The following is a 19,061-nucleotide window of genomic DNA, read 5'->3' on the forward strand; positions in this document are numbered from 1 at the left end:
GTAATGTGTCTTCTAAATCCTAAAATATTCTGCAGAATTCGTTTTAAGAAGTAAATGCTTAACATCTATGTGAAAAAATGTAATGATGTCTCTTCCTCTCTCCCTCCATAGGGAGGAGGGGTGTGGGCAGAAAGGAGTCAAATATACAGCAGGGGTATTAGGTGAAAGGGGAGGAAAAATAATTGTGATCATGTTCAACACAATCTTTAATAATAATAAAGATAATTCATGAATGATTTGACTGAACAGCTCTTTTAAAAAAACAAAACAACACAGTCCTGCCAACTTAACAAACAGATAGTTTATAATCATAAGATATATTTTGTCAATGCTAAAAGAAATAAAACTGATATTCATTTGAATAAATGGAAGATTTTGATTCTAGTCTCAATTGAAAGTAGTTTAACCAATTGAATTCATGAATTCTCTCTTTTTAAAAGGATTATCTATAAGCCACTACCAATAGAATTCTAACCACTAGAGAGAAGAGAAATGCCTACTATCAATTGCACTTTCTTTTTTTGATAACACCAGTTTCAAGTGCAAATGAAATGTTTTGTTTAGTTTTTAAAAACGGAAACAAATTGGGAAACAATCTTCATAACAAAAACCTCTGACAAAGGTCTAATCACTTAAATTTATGTGGAGCTAAATCAATTGTACAAAAAAATCAAGCCATTCCCCAATTGATAAATAGGCAAGGGACACGAATAGGCAATTTTCAGATAAAGAAATCAAAGCTATTAATAAGCACATTAAAAAGTGTTCTAAATCACTTATAATCAGAGAAATGCAAATCAAAACAACTCTGAGGTATCACCTCATACATTGAATTTTGTAACCATGGAAAAATATTCTAAATCATCTAATTAAATAAATTTTCAAAAATAAAAAGGAAACAATTCTATGCAAGTGTTATAATCTTGATATCAAAGACTATGAAAAGGAAAACTCAAAATATGCAGAATTGTACCATAATATTTATATCAGATGGTCTTGCATATTTAAGGTAACTTAATTTTATTTAGTATAAGAAAAATATAATTAGGATGATAAAAAGAAAACAGTTTGAGTTAAAGTAAAAACTATTTATTTTGGACTGCTAGTATCATTTGAGCATTAACTATTTAATGTTACATTAATGATGGAGCAGAATAAAGAAAAACACTTTATTTAAGAACCATAATCATTTAACCTTAGGATACTATCTTCAGTTTTTTTTTTAAGGTATTACAGAAATCACAAAGAAACAAAGAAGAAATTTATAAGTGTGGTAGACTCAATTTGAATCCTGGAACTCTTGTTTCCTAGCACACTTCTCTTTAATTATCAATCCATCAATGAATAAACATTTATTAAATGCCTAATATGTGCCAGATACTGCTAAGCTAAGCTCTAGAAGGATGTTAACTAATAGGCTGTTTACATATACTAATAATAGGTAGTTACATATAGTAACATCCTAAATAGGCATCGAAGTAAAGCTGTTAAGTCAGAATAGAGGCAGCAAGCATTTACTTAATGTTTGGTATCTGGTAGAGCTTTTCAGCAAGGTAAATAAGATAATAAAATTAATTTAATAGAAGTATAGCTATTTTATATTCTAGACAACATTATTCAAAGACTTTTGGAAATCGAAATCTCTAAATGCTTAAATCACACTTTAATATCTTTGAATCTTTTATAATAAAGTTTTCAAAAGCTATCTACTATTAAGAGGCAATAGAAAATATAAAAAACCTACATCATGCTTTTCTTTATTAAAAAAGGTCTGATACAATAGTATTTCTTTATTTTCTTAATTTAACTTTCATTATTTGTTTTTTTCTCAGCACTTAATACTGTCTTCTTAAAAGTTAAAGGATAGAATTTTTATAAAATTCTTTTTAAAATCATTTGCATATTTTCTGAAAGATCTCAGAGGGTAACAATTTGAAAACATAAGAAATTTAATTCTATATTAGATAACTCAAAAGTTGCCATGTTTAAAAATGAACTATTCTGATTTGTTAGTGGGGTTAGGGAGAGGATGGGATCTAAAACATATTACTCACTGGTAAAGTCAGTAATTAGAAAATGTATCATCACTGAAGTTAGAGAAAGACTACTAGTATGCCATTTTATAGTAATGATTTTTTGTTCACCTATGGAGAAACAAAAGTAATTTTGTCATTTTTCCTCTCTCACCTAAAAAATAGCTAGAACTCATCCGAAGAACTTTGCATAAGGAAACATGTTTGTCTGATGACCTATTCTCTTGCAGCTTCAAAGAGAAAGAGCAGAGTCCTTGAATATAAACATTTTGAAGGTTTGACTATACCTTTACTTGTAGTCCAGATCAGATGTCAGTGAACTATTGCTTGGGGGTCAAAATCAGCAATTTAAAAAATGTCAAAAGTGTTCTTAGCTAACAGACTATACAAAAACAGGAGACAGGCGCCAGTATGCTGACCTTTGGTTTAGATCATCAAGTATTCTAATATATTATGATAAACATATAGATAGCTTTAAGTGCTACAATGGCAAACACAAAATATTTAAAAAAAAAACCTTAAGAGTAAAGGTTCCCACTGCAATGAATAGATTCCTCAGGAGTGAATTTATGACAATGTAGACAACAAGGGCACGGCATGAGAAGGTATGCATGAACTAAGAACTGCCAAAATGGAAATAGTATATGCATCAAAAATATATCATGGAGGACAGCAAGCTGGCCTACTGGCTAAAGAGCCTGGCCTGGAAACAGTAGGTCTTTGATTCAAATCTGTCCTCAGATACTTCCTAGTTGTATGACCCTGGGCAAATTACTTAACCCTTCATTGCTTAACCCTTGCCACTCTTCTGCCTTAGAACCAATATACAGTATTGATTACAAGATGGAAGTTATGGGGTATTTTTTATTTTAAAAAGATCTCATGGACCCAAGAAAGCAAATATTAAACTCAAGTACTTTTATTTAAAAAAAAAAAGGAAGCTAATGAACATTAATCTGCATTAATATCACCTCTAACTCTTTAATGTTCTTTTTAAATGTCTATATAAATGCAAATACAGCTTTCTAATCTGATCAATAAGGAAAATTACTTAGGTCACCAAAGAAGTACTCAAGGTAATAAAATACTCGATTGAGAAAGTTTCATAAGAGAGTATATCAAGTAAGACAATCAAAGAATATATAATTGGTATGTTGAAAAACTAAGACAAGTATAATTTGTAGAGCACAGTAATTAGAAAAAAGACAAAATACAATCTATATAAATATTTTATTTCCAGTTACCTGATCAAGGATCCTCCCCATTCTGTCAAACAAAACTTTCAAGAAATGACCCTCAAAGAAAGCTGCTTCTAAATTGCATTTTTCCAATGCTTTTGGAGATCCAGGCCACTCCCATCTTAAGCAGATTGAACAATAATCCCGGAACTAGGAAAAAGGTTAATTAACTAGGTTAAATAAGGGTAACAAATTTTAAACAAAAACTACTTTCAGAAATACATTATTGTATATTTATTCAACAAAACAGGTGCTATGCTAGATATAGAAGAGACTAAGTGGGACATAAAGTAAAGAGTGCTAGATTTGAACTAAAAAAACCTTGGGTTTGAATTCTTTCTGCCAGTAATGTGTTACCTTAGCAAGTTGCCTTAATTCTCGGAGCTTTTGTTTCCATTATCTGTAAAATGAAGGGTTTGGAATAGATGATTTCTATGGTCCTTTCTAGCTCTACATCTATTATCCTCTGATCTTAATTGGGATTTTCCTGGTCCATAGCTTATGAAAACCCAAAGAAGGAAGCCCCAACAGAAATACTTCTGAGGTGACAAGGTGTCAGAGTATAATGACAAAACACAGGTGTTGTGGCAAAGAGTCAGCTGTCTCATTGATTTCCTTCAACATTTTCCAAATGGAATGACTTTAAAATTAAGATAAATTTTCACTAAAACAGCAAATCAAATGACATGAAAATGAATAGATGAATATTTATCAGTAAAAAAGCAATGTGTCCATAGTTAGGTTCTATATCTATCTATCTATCTATCTATCTATCTATCTATCTATCTATCTATATCTATCTATATAACTTATTTAAAGAAAGAAGTACTCTCAAGTTTAAGTGAGAATTTTTGTTCTCTCATCTAATTTAAAACTTAAAGAATCAACAATATCTTCTTAAATATGCAACTTCCAATTTTTAGAGAAAAGAATGCTACTTATAGTGTTTCTTCTTAAATTGACTTTAGATCATGACTTTTTAAATTTGGAAATTACTCAAGAAAACAATAAGTAACACTCCTTATCAGTGCCATTTTGAACCATTTCATTTTAAAACTGAATAAAAATCACAGGTCCCTCAAGTCACTATAAGTTAAACACACAAAAAATACTAGTATAGATCCAATTCCAAAGTGCTCCTTAAAGAAATAACAGTTCAAATAGCCAGTGGAATGTTCATAACCATGCCAAGTAAAAAAAAAAAGACTATTTCCAAAGTTAATTTACCATTTTAATGTTATATAAAATTATTAAAGAGATACTATATAGAATCTCATGTCACGGGAAATAATGAAAAGAGGTCATAATGAAAGGGGAACTACACATCTGGACCACAGACTATATTATAAAGCAGTAGTCATTGAAACAACTTAATAAAGGTCAAAAAAATAAAGGTATCAATTTTGAACAGATTAGACATGGGAGAATCAGAAACAACAGATGTCAAGTTATTAGTGATTTCAAATTATTTTGGCTCTTAGGCTTTAATAGAGATAAGAAGCATTTTTCTGCTAATTTTTTGAAATTCTGTACCAGTAGTTTTGAAAATTATTTTGATATTTACTAATTATCTAGAGACCCTTTAACATCTATCTTATATTGTTCTATTATAATTTATAAATTTATAGGCCTATTATTCTAATTAGTTACATAGTAATATGGATTTTAAAAAACTTGGAAGAACTGGTTGAAATATTGTTTAAAACCATAAATCATCAATGGGTACATTTTTAGGTAGTTCACAATTTGGGACACTGAAAGATTACATTACAAGTATTTCATTGTTTAAAAATAATATATTGCAATAGAAACATTTTAAATGGTGTTTGGTTTCCTAGGGCAAACTATAAAATCTTACTTAACCTATAATGTATGTGAAATAAAGAATTAATACTATTATAGAATTAAGTTGTCATTTAATAAGAATTATTCCATGAGAAAATACATTTGAATTTAGAAATAGGGGTGCCAAAAACACCTTTCATTCTTCTATTTGTTTAGCAACTAGAATGAATCTTTCAGAAAACACATTGCATGAAAGTCCTTGCTATCTGCTGAGCAGTATAAACAATGGCTGTGGTTGAGCCCTGGTTCTGCCACTGACCATCAATGTGACTGTGTAAGTAAACTCAGCCTTGCTGGGCCCTATTTTTCCTGTGTAAAATGAGAGAGAGGCCAGATGACTCCAAGGTCAGAATCTACAGCTGAAAGTTTGTAGTAGTGGTTCCCAGGGCTAGAGCTTGGTTTGGAGAGAAGCAGGAAATAAGGATTGTACACAGGGGCTAGTAAGTAACAGTCAGAAAAGAAGAGATGCTAAAAAAACAGGGATGGCTGCTGGGGGATGAAGAAGAGGTTTATGGCTTCCTCAGTCCTCCTCCAGCTTGACCTTTCTTCAGTCTTTGACACTGCAGTTCATTTCTCCTCAATACTCTTCTTTAGGTCTCCATTTCTCCTCTTCTCTGATCACTCTTTCTCAAGCTCCTTTGGTAGATCTTCCTCCAGGTACCTGACTGGCATTCCCTTTTTCCTCTATTCAATTTCCTTTGGTGACCACATCAGCTCCTGTAGATTCAATGATCACCTCTATTGATGATTCTCAATCTACTTCTCCAGCCCTAATCTCTCTCCTGATTTTATAGACATCTTTAACATAAATACCCAAAACTAAACTCATTTTTTCTTTTCCCACAGCCCTTCCTTCCTCCTGGTCAATGTCAAGGTACCAACCTAACACCCAGGCTCACAACCTAGATGTCATTCTCAACTCCTTGCTCTCTCTCAGCCCCCATATATAATCTTCTGCTAACTCCTGTCATAACATCTCTCATATATGTTTCCCACTCTTTTGACATTGCCACTACTCTAGTGCAGGCTCTGATTATCTCACATCTAGACTACTGTAATAGCCTGCTGGGTGGATTTCCCATAATAAGTCTCTTCCTCACTCCAGCTCATCTTCCATTCAGCTGTCAAATTAATAATCCTAAAGTGAAAGTCTGATCAGGTTGTCCTCTTATTCAGGGCTCCCCATAACCCCTAGAATCTTTTACCCTTCAAATGCTAATAATCCCTTTCTTACCCTTCTGTCCTACTTTGTCTAACACCTTACTCCCTCCACGTACTCTGCAATCTAGTGACACCAGTCTTCTTGTTGTTCCTTCTACAAGACATTCCACCTTCCAATCTTTTAATTTCCCCTATTTCCCCTCACATCTGGAATTTCCTCCCTCTACAGACCTCTGCCTCCTGGTTTCCTTCAAGTCTCAGCTAAAATCCCATCTTCTACCAGAATTCTTTCTTGAATCTTTTTAATACTAGTACCTTATCTCTATTAATCATCTCCAGTTTATCCTTTATATTTTTTGCTAGTGCAAAGTTATTTGCATGCTGTCTCCCCTATAAGACTACAAACTTCTTAAGAACAGGAACTATTAGGGGCAGGTGACTTGGTGGATAGTCGGGTCCAGATACGGGAGGTCCTGGGTTCAAATGTGGCCTCAGACACTTCCTAGCTGTGTGACCCTGGGTAAGTCCCTTAACTCTGATTACCTAGCCCTTACTACTCTTGACTTGGAACCAGAAGCTAAGGATTAAAACAACATTTTTTTTAAAGAACAAAGACTATTCTTTACATTTCTTTGTATCTCTAGCACTTGGCACAGGGCCTGGCTGGTTGCAATGAGGAAAAGTAGTAGCCAAGTTTTTCCTTCCTAGTTCATTTCCAGGTTGGCTATTGGTGGAACAAAGATGTGGAAAGGATTTCTCTTTTCCTTTAGAAGTGAAGAGGGAAAAGAAAGGAATAAACAGGTAGCTTTTCCTTCTTCATTGGCTTTTTTCTCCTGAGGAAAGGGATAATTAAAAAGGATAGGGAAGAATGGTAGTAGGGGCTTAGCATTAAGATAATATTTTCTCATTCCTTCTCCTTACTATCCCATCCTAATCTTTTCTCCCCTTCAGTGGCACTAGGTTGAAGAAACCTAGTCTGGTGATTGGGGGAGGAAAGGTTAGAGAAGGAGGGGGAAAGGGAATAGAAAGAGCTAGTGGAATCAAGGCTACCACAGGAAGAAAAAAAAAGGAGGGAAGTATCAAGGACCAGGGAGACAGAAAGGGGCATAACTAAGTCAAGTCTATATACAAGAAGATAGAAAACAAATTTCACACTATTCTCGTTTAAGAATTTATACCTCCTTAATGAATTCATTTAAAAAAAACATTTTAATGAAAAAATTAGTTGCTTCACTTACCTGCCTGTGAGCATCTCTGAGGTAGGTGTCATAACCTGTGCCCTCTACCTGGTAGGATGATTTTGCTTCATCAGGTACTAGACAGAGAAAACTTAAAATAACAAAAAAGCAAAACATTTTAAAAGTATTACTGTTTCCATATTTAATAACATCTTTAAAATTAATTGCCTTTGCCAAGTGATGCCTTTTGAACAGATCTATGTCACTTCAAGAGACAGGTATGCTTTATCCAAAAGGAAATGACAAAAAGGGCAATGTAATAGGATTGTATACTAAGATTTACCCATCTGAGGAGATCTGCAAACCAGATGGGGGATATTTTGATTCTGCTAAAACAACAGGATATTTTTTTAATATTTAGACCACTCAAACTCATTTAATCTTGGGCTTGACTATAGCCCTAGGCTTTAGTTTTTAAGGATGGCAAATAGTTACTATTTTTCTTATATATATATATTCAATAAATAAAAGGTGTGAAAGTTTCTACTGACATTGGAATACATTTTTGGAAAAATTCAAATGAATAATTATATAAATCAACATATTCCCATGAATTATACATACAGAAATCAAAGGCATGTAAATCTACTTACCTATTTACAATTTTATGGACTTCAGTTTTTCCATCATTTTTGGGATGTTCTGGAGTAGTAGGTGGTGAAGAACTGAGCCACTCTTGATTTGACAAAGTGTTTTCTGGTGAAAGATCAGTAAATAATGGATCTTCTTCCAAATCCCTAAGTTGAATTTTAGAAACAAGGAAATATTTTGTTACAACATTTCTAAAATGGGACATGAACCTTAAGAATGTAAAGAAGGTGATGCTAGAGAGGACAAAGATTTGATTTCTTAATCAAAATTTTATATATAAGAACTACAGACTCTTAGCCAGATGAAGCACATCAACAAGAAGTGGCAAAATACATTTGTGAATTATAGATACATTTAAGTTGGTTTTAAATAGGAAAATGGAGAGGAAGTAGCAAAAGAAAAAAAATTACCCGATCCACATACATCTGCTAAGCTAAATACCACAGGGAGAAGGTGATATAATATAGGAAAAGAAAACAAGGCTAAAGGCCCATTAATTAATTCACAGATCATATTTTAAAAAAAGAAAGGCAACAATATTAACACTTGTCTCAAATTTCAGCAATGGGCAGAGTAATAAAAAATGAAATAAAGGTTTTAACTCAAGAATAGGACGTAATTCATGAATATAGTATAGCAAAAGACAGGTATACTTTATCCAAAAAGAAATGACAAAAAGCACAATGTAATAGGATTGTAAACAAAGATTTACCTATCTGAGGAGATCTGCAAACCAGATGAGGGATATACAAAGAATATTTAAGGTAGGACTAAGGTAAAGGAGATACTATGGCAGGAATGCACTTGCCAGAAAGAAATGGACAGAGTGCCAGAAACTGAACACAAATCTGCCACATGGACATGACAGATTAAGAATGAAATGACAGGTATTTGGACATCTGGCAAAGTGTTCTCTATACTAAGAGCAGTTGCAGGAATGAAAATCTATAGTAGAAGTTTCTCAAAAAAGAAAAGCTAAACTGAAAAACAAATCTCTTTAATGAACACATATATTTCAAATAAGGAAGAAAAAGAATGATGTTGATACACAATGTAAGCTGCCAACAATGGCTTTAGAAATGCACGTACAAGGGCAGACAAGTTAAAAAAACTGAGTGTCATGGTCCATAATAGTGTAAGGAATACTAAAGATCAGAGTGAGATGAGGTTGGAAATCAACATTAATATCAAAAAGGTATTTTTTTTTGTTTTCATAAATTGTTGGAGGTAAGAGAAAAAATCAAAGAGATAATACTGGTGCTAGTAGTAAAAAGATTAATAACAGAGAATGGAATGATGGAAAAGAGGTAGATCTTCTCAGCTTTTATTTTGTTACTGACGTCTCTTATAAAAATCTTTAGCTGGAGAGATAAGTGCTAACTGAGCATATAGTAAGACAATGAAGCTCAATGAACTCAAGTCACCAGGCTAGGCAAATTGCATCCTGAGTTAAGAAAAAAAATTCATACAAATGCAACAGCTGAGTGTCTGTTATGTATTTTTGAAAAAAATCATGTTGTATGGTAGTAGCTACAGGCAAGATGGCAAATGTAGTCCAAATTCTTCCAAAATGAAAAAGTAGATTGTTTAAAACTACAAGTGAACTTAACTTTTAATTCCTGGTAAAATTCTAGAATGAATCATGAAAGTCATTAGAAAGGGATGTATTGAAGACTGAGTCAGTGGAAGTTTATGAAGAGTAGGTCATGCCAAATCAATCTTATTTCCTTTTTTTTTTTGCCAGAGTTACTAAATAAGGGAAGATCATAAATATAGTATATTTGGATGCTGACAAGGCATATAACAAAGTTTCTTAATAATCTGTAGAAATGATAATGACTATTGGCTGGATGATAGTAAAGTTAAATACATTTAGAACTTATTTAATGACTAAAGCAAAAAAAAAAAGACAACTGGGATTGAAATTTCTAGCAAAGTGACTTGGGTCTAAAGTCTTTGGCTTAGATCTGTTTTGTTCAATATTTCTATCATTTACTTGCTGAAGGCATAGGCAGCATGCTTATCAAATCTGCAGATGGCATAGGCTCATGGCTTTAGATGTAAGGTCAGTACCTTTCAATGAACAATTTAGTAGTTGAAAGGGAAAGAAAAAGAACTTTTATTTATTTAAAAAAACTGAACACCTACAATTCCTAAAACACATATTTAAATACAGTTTTCAGTTGGAATATGAAAAGTCTAATTGTCAAAAATGAAGAAAATAAACTTTTATACAATAAAAAGACCTAAACAGCTTGAAAAGGATGTACAGTGACTCTTTCATTGGTAAAAAGTTTGATGGTTAGAAGAGAAATAAGTTTTTATTTATTAAAAACTTGTGCAATGCATGTGGAAAGAAAATTCAGAGTCAGGGACTATTAAGAGGACTAGAATGTGAACTGAGGAATGGCTAGGGCTGCAAAGCATTACAGTCCTAGATCTTATTTATATGTCACTGTGTTTTAGGCTTAAAATATTACAACTTACAAAAATGACCAATCCTGTTTGGAGACTATGGGAGACTTAGATAAGAATGAGTAATTTAGAAATGAACAGAAAATAGGACTTCAAGAGTTTTTACCTAGAAAGAGAAAAGCAAGTCCCACACAATGTCATGAGATAATGACCTTAGCTGCAGAGGGGAATGAAGACACAGGATGAAGAGGTGAAGAAAGGGCAAGAGAGGAGGAAGAAGCAGGTGTGGTTGGTTGTGGGTTGCGAGTTGTGAGAAAAAGCCAGAAACAAGAAAATAGCTACTCATTCCTAATGAACTAAAGAAAAGCTAATTCCATTAGGAGAAAATTGCTCCTAAGAAAGGAACAGCCTGACAGCTGCTAGGAAGCCTCTGATGCATCTATTGCTCTCTGCTGCCCTCTCTGGCTTTAAAGGGAAAAGAAAACAGGGAAATAAAGGCTTTGAAGCAGATTTGCAGTTTGATGAGCTGGCTGTAACAGCTGATTGCATATGTCTGTACTGCTCAGAGAGCCAAAAGGGTAACTTCTGCAGCAGTCTGGTAGCAAGGAATTAGTAGCCAATAAAACAGTCGAATATTTCCTCAACACCTTTTTTTTTTTTAAGCCCTCACCTTCCATCTTGGAATCAATACTGTGTATTGGCTCCAAGGCAGAAAAGTGGTAAGGGCTAGGCAATGGGGGTCAAGTGACTTTCCCAGGGTCACACAGCTGGGAAGTGTCTGAGGCCAAATTTGAACCTAGGACCTCCCATCTCTAGGCCTGGCTCTCAATCCACTGAGCTACCCAGCTGCCCCCTATCCTCAACACCTTTTAAATGGTGACTATGAGTTAAAAGAGCTTGTGAAAGCTTCATCAGTTGAGAGGGAAAAAGGGGAGCAGCTAGAAATAATAGGAAATAATTGAGGAGAAAGATAACTTCCTGGGGCACAGATGTTCCCAAATGGATCAATGATATAAAGGCATGCAATTCAAAGTTGTGAGAGACCCAAGCATATATATATATTTTCCTCATAACCTTGCTAAGTTTCTGTGCTTTGGTGGAAGAGTGTTGATCAAATTAAAGTAATATGTTGTCTATTCCTGTATTTGCTTGTATATTGAGTCCCCATAATGCTATAATTGCCATTTTTGCCATATTGTTAAATAAATGCTTATGTATAATAACTAATGTTATTATTTTGGGTGGTTGGGTTTCTTTTAGTGGAAGCAAACTGGTGGAGGCTCTAGAACTTCTGATAAGTAGGGGGAGTGAGCTCTCCCACAACTGGGTTACCCCTAGCAACCAAAAAAGGTTTAGACAGTCACATAGTGGTGGCTAGGTTAAGGGGGAAGTGAGAATGAAGGATGATCTATGTCAGGACAAGAAGAGAGTGAATAGCCCATGCTCCATAAAGATTAAAATGTGACGGTCCAGGTCAGGAAAACTCCACATATGTATTATACAGTTCTAAAAGGAATCTTATAGGGCACCTAGTCTAATACTCTGATTTTACAGATAAGGAAAGTGAGACCCAGAGATAATAAGTGACATGCTCAGGTAGTTAAATGCAGAGCTAGGATTCAACTTCAAGTCCTATGACTATAAACTGATTGCTCTTTCTAATGTATCAGGTTGCCCTCCCATGAAGATGGAAGAGATCTAAGACACCAGATGACAGAACTGGGATCCAAAAATAGCTTGATGAGTTAGGATTAGGGGACAAATCTAACAAGATATAGTTTAATGGGAGTAAATATAAAGGTCTACCTACACTTAGGTTTAAAAAAATCAACAACCAAAGAACAAGATGGGGGACACATATCCAAACAATTAAAATGAAAAGTACATGAGGATTTTAGCAGATTATAAACAGTATAATTCAATAATGTGACACAGAAGTCAAAAACTCTACTTTGATCTTAGGCTGCTAAAGGAGAAATAAAATGCATAATACAAGGGAGATTATAGTCCCATTGTATTCTGTAACCTGGTAGGTGACATATTGACAATTTTGTTTCACTCTGAGTGTAACATTAAGAAAAAATAAATTGCTTTTATTTTTACATCACTTTAAAAATATATATAATTTCCCACCCTGCGCTTGCCCCTTTACTACCCAGGAAGCAAATTACTGTAATCTTTTGTTTTCATATCATCTTCTCTTAAAAAATATCTCTTCTCTATCTTTCACTTCCCAAGAAGCCATCCCTTGAAACAAAGAATGAGAGGAAAAAAAGCAACTCAGTAAAAACCAGATGACCATAACAAAGTCTGAAATATATGTATAATGTTCTATACCCTCCTCTGCAAAGAAAGGAGGGAAGTTTTTTTCCCCCTCATTTCTACTTCAAGGTCAAACTTAATGATTATAATATTGGGAAACCACATTTTAAGAGATACTATGTGCACGGTGATAAGCGTTCTATAGTTATTATTCTCATTTGATCTTCAAAACAACTTTGGGAAGTATGCTGTTATCATTCCCATTTTACAGTTGAGGAAACTGAAGCAAGTACAGGTTGTTACTTGTCCATGGTGGAAGAAGAGAGTGGAATTTGCTATTTTTTGTAATTTAGATATGTGGAAGGAACATGCAAGAATGGGTGGGGAGAGTGTGTATCAAATGAACTTTACTCTTAACTCAAATGGACAAAGGAAGGTTAAACACACAAAGATTTGAGTGTAAAAATGCTTCAAAATTAATGATGAAACAATCAGGATAGGGGGATGACAGGGTTAAGAGAGAGAGAATATCAAGAAGAAAGTAGTCACAAGGAAAACAAACATCCTAATCTTCAAAATGGGGAGGGTAGATAAGTAGTAGAGTGTATGTACAGAGCTCAAGGCTTGGAGTCAGGAGGATCTGGGTTCAAATCTGACCTCAAACATTTCCTAGTTGTGTGACCTGGGCAAGTCATTTATCCCTGTTTGCCTAGCCTTTGCCCTTCTGTCTTAGTGTTATTAAGACAGAATGTAAGAGTTAAAAAAAAAATGAAATGAAAAAGACTATCTCTTAGACAATTAAGGACTAACTGAACAAACTGCATATAAAATTGTATTGGATCATACCATAAGAAATGATTAAATTATTTCAGCGACTCTTAGGTATTATGAATAAACTGATAGGAGTGAAATTAGAATAGGAAAATAATTCTGCAAGACAACACTATAAAGAAAACAACTGCGAAAGCTTTTAAGAACTGTATTTATGGTAAAAAGACCTATGTCTCTTGAAATATGGTACCCATCTCCTAACAAAGAATGGACAAGCAGAAGGTCCAGCCACATACGTTTATAATTTGCCATTATGTTGTTTTAACCATGCTTAGTTGCAACAATATTATTTTTTTAAAAACTATGTTAAAGGTAGAAGGAAAAAGAGAGGCCAGGGGAGCATGGGTAGAAATAGCGATGCCCTTCCCCTCAAAATAAAAAAGATGGAAAAATAACTTTTAAATTCACGGAAGAGAATAGAAAGAAACTCAGAAAGACACACAGACAAGTAGGATAATTTTGAAAGGACCATGTAAAATTTATGTACTTTTTTCAAAGCCAGAATTTCTTCTGTGTCTCTTTTTTTTGTATTTGAGTTCAGAATTAAAAAAAAAATAAATTAAAAAACAAAGTATAGTACCTAGGAGAAAGTGGGGAAAGGGAGTACTGAAAACCATGCCATAAACATGGTTGAAGAAACTAAATATGCATTTTAGCCTGAAGAGAAAACTTAGGCATATCATGACATGTAAATGAAGGGTTATCCTGTGGGAAATGAGATGAAATCTGTTTTACATGGCCCAAAAGACTTAATAGGAGAGAGAAATGGGTGGAAGTAGCAGAGTGCTGAATTTCAACTCAACATAAGTAAAATTCTTTTATGGTTAAAGATGTTCAGAAGTAGAATGAGCTGCTACAGAAATGTAAAGACACTCATTATAGATAGCATGTGGAGTCTGGATGATAAATTGCAGTCCAATATACAAGTTAGACTAGATAACCTCCAACTCTTATTAATCAAAAAAAGTTGGGCAATATCTCTGAAACACTATTTCTGCTTTTTTAGGTAGTGTGTCATCATTAGTTAACAAATAATTTAAGGAATATTTTCATTCAAATAAATTCTGTCTTAAACTTAAAGCAGACAGAATAAATTTTTTTTTTTTGTGATTAAAAGTGTGGGTGTATTAAAACATCCAAATGTTAATATATCTAGGACCTGTGATTTGTCAGTGTGGGCTTTATGGAAACTTCCTCCATTTTTGGTGTAGATCATAAGCCCTTTATAACAACAGTCCTAGGGAGTTGCATGAGGCTCAGAAAATTTAACTATTTTTTTCATGGTCACAGAGAGACTAAGTGGTAGAAGAGAAGACTAAGCTAATGTCTTCCTGGTTTAAGACTAGTAGATTAGTTGTAAGTCTAGTAGTACTGTACTATCTTGGTATGACAGCTAAGCTTTACTCAACTAAACTTTGAAACTGCTAGATTGTTTTGCATTTAGGTTTTTCAACTCTTAAAAAATGAGAAAGATTTAAAGAAAGAGAAAGCAAAAAATCAAAGAGATTATGGGGAGCATGAAACCACACCATCAGAAGATCAGAAAAGGAATGGAGATGTTTAGTCTCAAGAATACTTAACAGAGAATATCTTGTTCTCTTCAGTTTTTTTAAGGCTTTTATTACATGAAGAAAATTTATTACATTTTAAGCATAGGGAAGAATTACAACCAAGTATTAAATTTTTGTGGGATGAGGGATAGGAAGGAGCAGTGAAAAAGAAGATTTCAGTTTAATTTAAAGAAAGATTTTCCAAGAATTACAGCTGTCCCTAAAATGCAACTGGTTTCCTTGTAAGAAAGTGATTTCCTATCACTGAAGCTGTTCAAGCAGAGGCTGAATTTAGTGATATTTTTTTTATCCTGTAGGGATACTATAGAAGGCATTCATGCATTAGGTATGAAGTTGGACAAGATTACTGCTTAGATTCCTTTCAATTCTAAGATTCCATGTTTAAGAAACTGTCTACTTAAGATGCTCAGTTGACACATTAAAAACTTACACTGCTCCTGCTATTAATCCATTCTCCACCACATCTTTATCTTCTGGGCATAAAGGTTTATATTCTGTGTAGTTTCTTTCTTCAAGATTTCTCAGAACCAAGTTATAAAGAATGTGCTCATTGGGTTTTTGTAATAGATGTTCAAACATCCTTAAAGTCATAATGCTAATCTGTAACCAAAAGTATAAGAATGAATTTTAAAATACCTTTTAAAATTATTATTCTTACCTTTGTGCATTAGTTTTTGTTTCCAAATCTTAGTAACTAAATACATGGAAAATGTATATAATATATACATAGCTATATATTATATATAAGATTTGATAGTATCTTAAATATTCTAAAGTCAAATTTAAAATTGTTCTTTTCTCACCTCATCAGATATATGATCACAGTGTTCAATTAATCTATGCCGAAGTGGATGTCTGTTAATCTCTGCAAGTGTCTCTGGTTCCCTCTGCTCTCCGAGAATAAAAGAAACCATTTCTTGAAGTAAAACATCAGAGGTTACTTGTCGAACAATGCGATGAAGCAAAGCCGTTGATGTCAGAATACCCATCTCTGAACTAGATAAAGGAAAAAGGAAAAAAGATACTTGGTGGCAGAAATGTCATATAACATAAAAACACCAATTTTATGATTTATTTTCAGTGGAAAGAAGCTACTCACGTTTGCATTAATTGAGGTTCCATAACACCAATAAAAAACCTTTCCCGAACAGCTCTGGCCAAAGCAACAGCAGCAGACTAAAATACAGTATAAGAATGAAATTTTAAATAGGAAAAAACTCTGAATTTTAAATAATATTTAGGAAATTTAAAAACGATTTCCTAATCTACATTCTACTTGAGCACATATCTTGATCAAATGAAGCCAAATGGAGTAGTATTCTAGTAAAGCAAACTGAGTGCCGGATTTTGAGTCAGAAAGACATAGGTTCAAATACTGCTTCTGACACTTGTATTATTACAAAGAATTTAACCCTTCAGAGTCTCAGGCAACTCTTTAAGACTGTCAATGATGGATGACAACTACATTGGTTGGAGGGAGTTCCTGTACCACCAAAATAATTTGTACCTGGTCAGTACCCCACTACAAGATAAATCAGCCCTGGAACTCATAATTCTTTGCTATTATCCTCTATTCCTGGAGCTCCTCCCTCCCTGATTATAGGGTAATGGGGCTGAAAGCTCCTTCCAGAATCTTCATTTAAGGAGGGCACCCAAGCCAATCATTTTTTTATTTCTCACCCAACTGAGTTCTGTTGGCCTTCTGCATCATGTCCTTAACAGATAGCCCTATCCCTTCCCATTTCTTGGTCTTAACTTTCTTTATATATAGTCTTCCTCTAGCAGAGTATAAGCTCCTTGAGAGCAGGGACTATTGTTTTCATTTTCTTCATATGCCCAGTGCTTAGCACAGTGTCATAGTGGTATTTAATAAATATTTACTAAGTGAGGGATTGTGGGTTCAGGTCCCAACTGGGGTGCCAAATTGTATTAGGTGGTTTCTTTACTGGGGTTTTTATGGTAATTTGAGGTGCTGGGCAAACACACAAGAGAAATAAGGTAATGGGAAGACAGAATTCCTTTTTTCCTCCTCACCCCATCAACTTCTGCTGTCTTCTTCAGTTGGACTCAAGCTGGGATTCAGGATGAGTAAACTGACTGAAAATTTAACAGGTAACTCACTCTCTAAAATACCAGAAACAGGGATTTATTTTAAGGAAGGAGGGGTAAAGGGAATTTGGATAGGAGAGGGGGAATTCAGGATTTCCCTAATCTATTATAAATCTTAAGATAAATAAGAAAGGTTGTATAGTTTTTAAGAGGGATATTATTAACAGCTTTCAAAAGTCTTCAGAGCCAAGCTCTTTCTCCTCAAGTCCCTGGAAAAATAGTGACAAAGAAGCAGTTTCTGTCTCCTTGTTCAACTGCCTTCTCTAGGTCACATTCTCCTCTGGAATTTTCCTTGATGGACAGATCTTCAAGCTTCCATTCATTACATTTGCTTTTCCAGGTTTTCTGCAACATTAATCTCTTACATTACTGACTGACCAACAAGGTCCCTGATGTACTGATATATGTATCCAAATTATACATTATTTCTAGACCCAGGCAATATTAAGCAAATATCCAAAAACAAAGAGGAAAGAGGCATATAGTATCTAGGTAGACTGTAAAGAGTTCATAACTCAAGTTGATGGCTAATTAGCTCATTTATCTTATAAAATACTTTCACTTAGGGAAAACAAGTTTTTTGAAATAAATTATTTAAGAAAACTATTTGTTTAAGGAAACTAGAAAAACAGCGTGCTAGACTTAGAGTCATGAAGATATGGGTATGAATTAGATCTATCTCCTATGCTCTTTTGTGACTGGGAAAATCTGAGGTTCAAAACTTTTCTGAATTTCAGTTTCCTCCCTTTTAATAGGAAGAATAAAGCACTTTCCTCACAAGACTGTTATACTGATCAAATTAAAGAATGCATGTAAAGTGTTTAGAAGACTAAAGCACCATGGACTATCCAGTATGACGAATGTAAATCACATCATTTGTAAAGCAGCAAATAAAATTATAGGCAAAAAGCAGCAAAGTAACAAAGTGAAGCTGAATTTTCTTTTCTGGGTTGGAGGAGATCATGGAATATTCTACTGACCATCAGAGGAATAGGTATGACAGGTTCCTCATACAGTACAGCAAGTTTTCCAAGTTTCTCAAAATAACATATTGTTTCATCATGCTTTGTAATATTTCTGAAAATTATCAAAGCATTATTCCCATTTTACATACTAGAAAATGAGTGCACTCAGAAGAACAGTTGTTAAAGTTATTTAAAAAAATCCAAAACTTGAACTTGAAAAAATATTATTTTTTTAAAAGACTATGCTAACTATATTAATGCATTTAACATCTATCTTGGATCACATGCAAGAAGTTCAAATTTCACCTAGTAGATAAATATTCAAAAAATATAAAAGTCAAAAGATATTTCGAACCTTTTGTGCTTCTTTAATTAGCTGATCACAGTAATCGAACCATGAGAGAAAGGAAATTAAGGCCCGTTTTCCTGGAAAAGCTGATGCATCTTCTTTGTGACTATATGAATCCAAACTGTAATATACAGAAAAGTTCTTAATACAAGATATCCAAAAAATGTTAATTACAGCTTTCAAGAAGCATACATTTCATTCTGCCACCTAGGTTCACTTCTTATTCATGTAACAATGAAGGGAAGAAAAATTTCATAAAATAGAGTGTTTCCATAAAGTAGTACAAAGATTAGAAAAATAGAAATATTCTATTATATATTATTCTAAATGAAATTTAAGGAGAAAAGAAAATATGCCTGATTACCTCCTATCACTTTCCCCCATAATTTCTGGACAATAGCAATGAGAAAATCAGATACCATAATTGTTGGTATGGAAAAGAAGTGAAGGCAG

General features: G+C 33.7%; 1 protein-coding gene across 2 annotated transcripts in view; it reads right to left on the bottom strand.

Annotated features, from left to right (window-relative positions):
* FHIP2A (FHF complex subunit HOOK interacting protein 2A) overlaps window positions 1-19,061 on the bottom strand; it is a 46,405-nt gene that overhangs the window by 6,205 nt on the left and 21,139 nt on the right. For both annotated transcript variants that reach the window (XM_001368228.5, XM_056803704.1), the window contains exons 8-14: window positions 18,615-18,729; window positions 16,285-16,361; window positions 15,989-16,181; window positions 15,616-15,785; window positions 8,109-8,252; window positions 7,516-7,606; window positions 3,278-3,421 (exon numbers count right to left, since the gene is read on the bottom strand). In XM_001368228.5, the coding sequence (XP_001368265.1) occupies window positions 3,278-3,421; window positions 7,516-7,606; window positions 8,109-8,252; window positions 15,616-15,785; window positions 15,989-16,181; window positions 16,285-16,361; window positions 18,615-18,729 (934 nt within the window). The remainder of the gene's footprint in view (window positions 1-3,277; window positions 3,422-7,515; window positions 7,607-8,108; window positions 8,253-15,615; window positions 15,786-15,988; window positions 16,182-16,284; window positions 16,362-18,614; window positions 18,730-19,061) is intronic.

This window comes from Monodelphis domestica, chromosome 1 (genome assembly GCF_027887165.1).
Source record: "Monodelphis domestica isolate mMonDom1 chromosome 1, mMonDom1.pri, whole genome shotgun sequence".
Classification (NCBI taxonomy): domain Eukaryota; kingdom Metazoa; phylum Chordata; class Mammalia; order Didelphimorphia; family Didelphidae; genus Monodelphis; species Monodelphis domestica.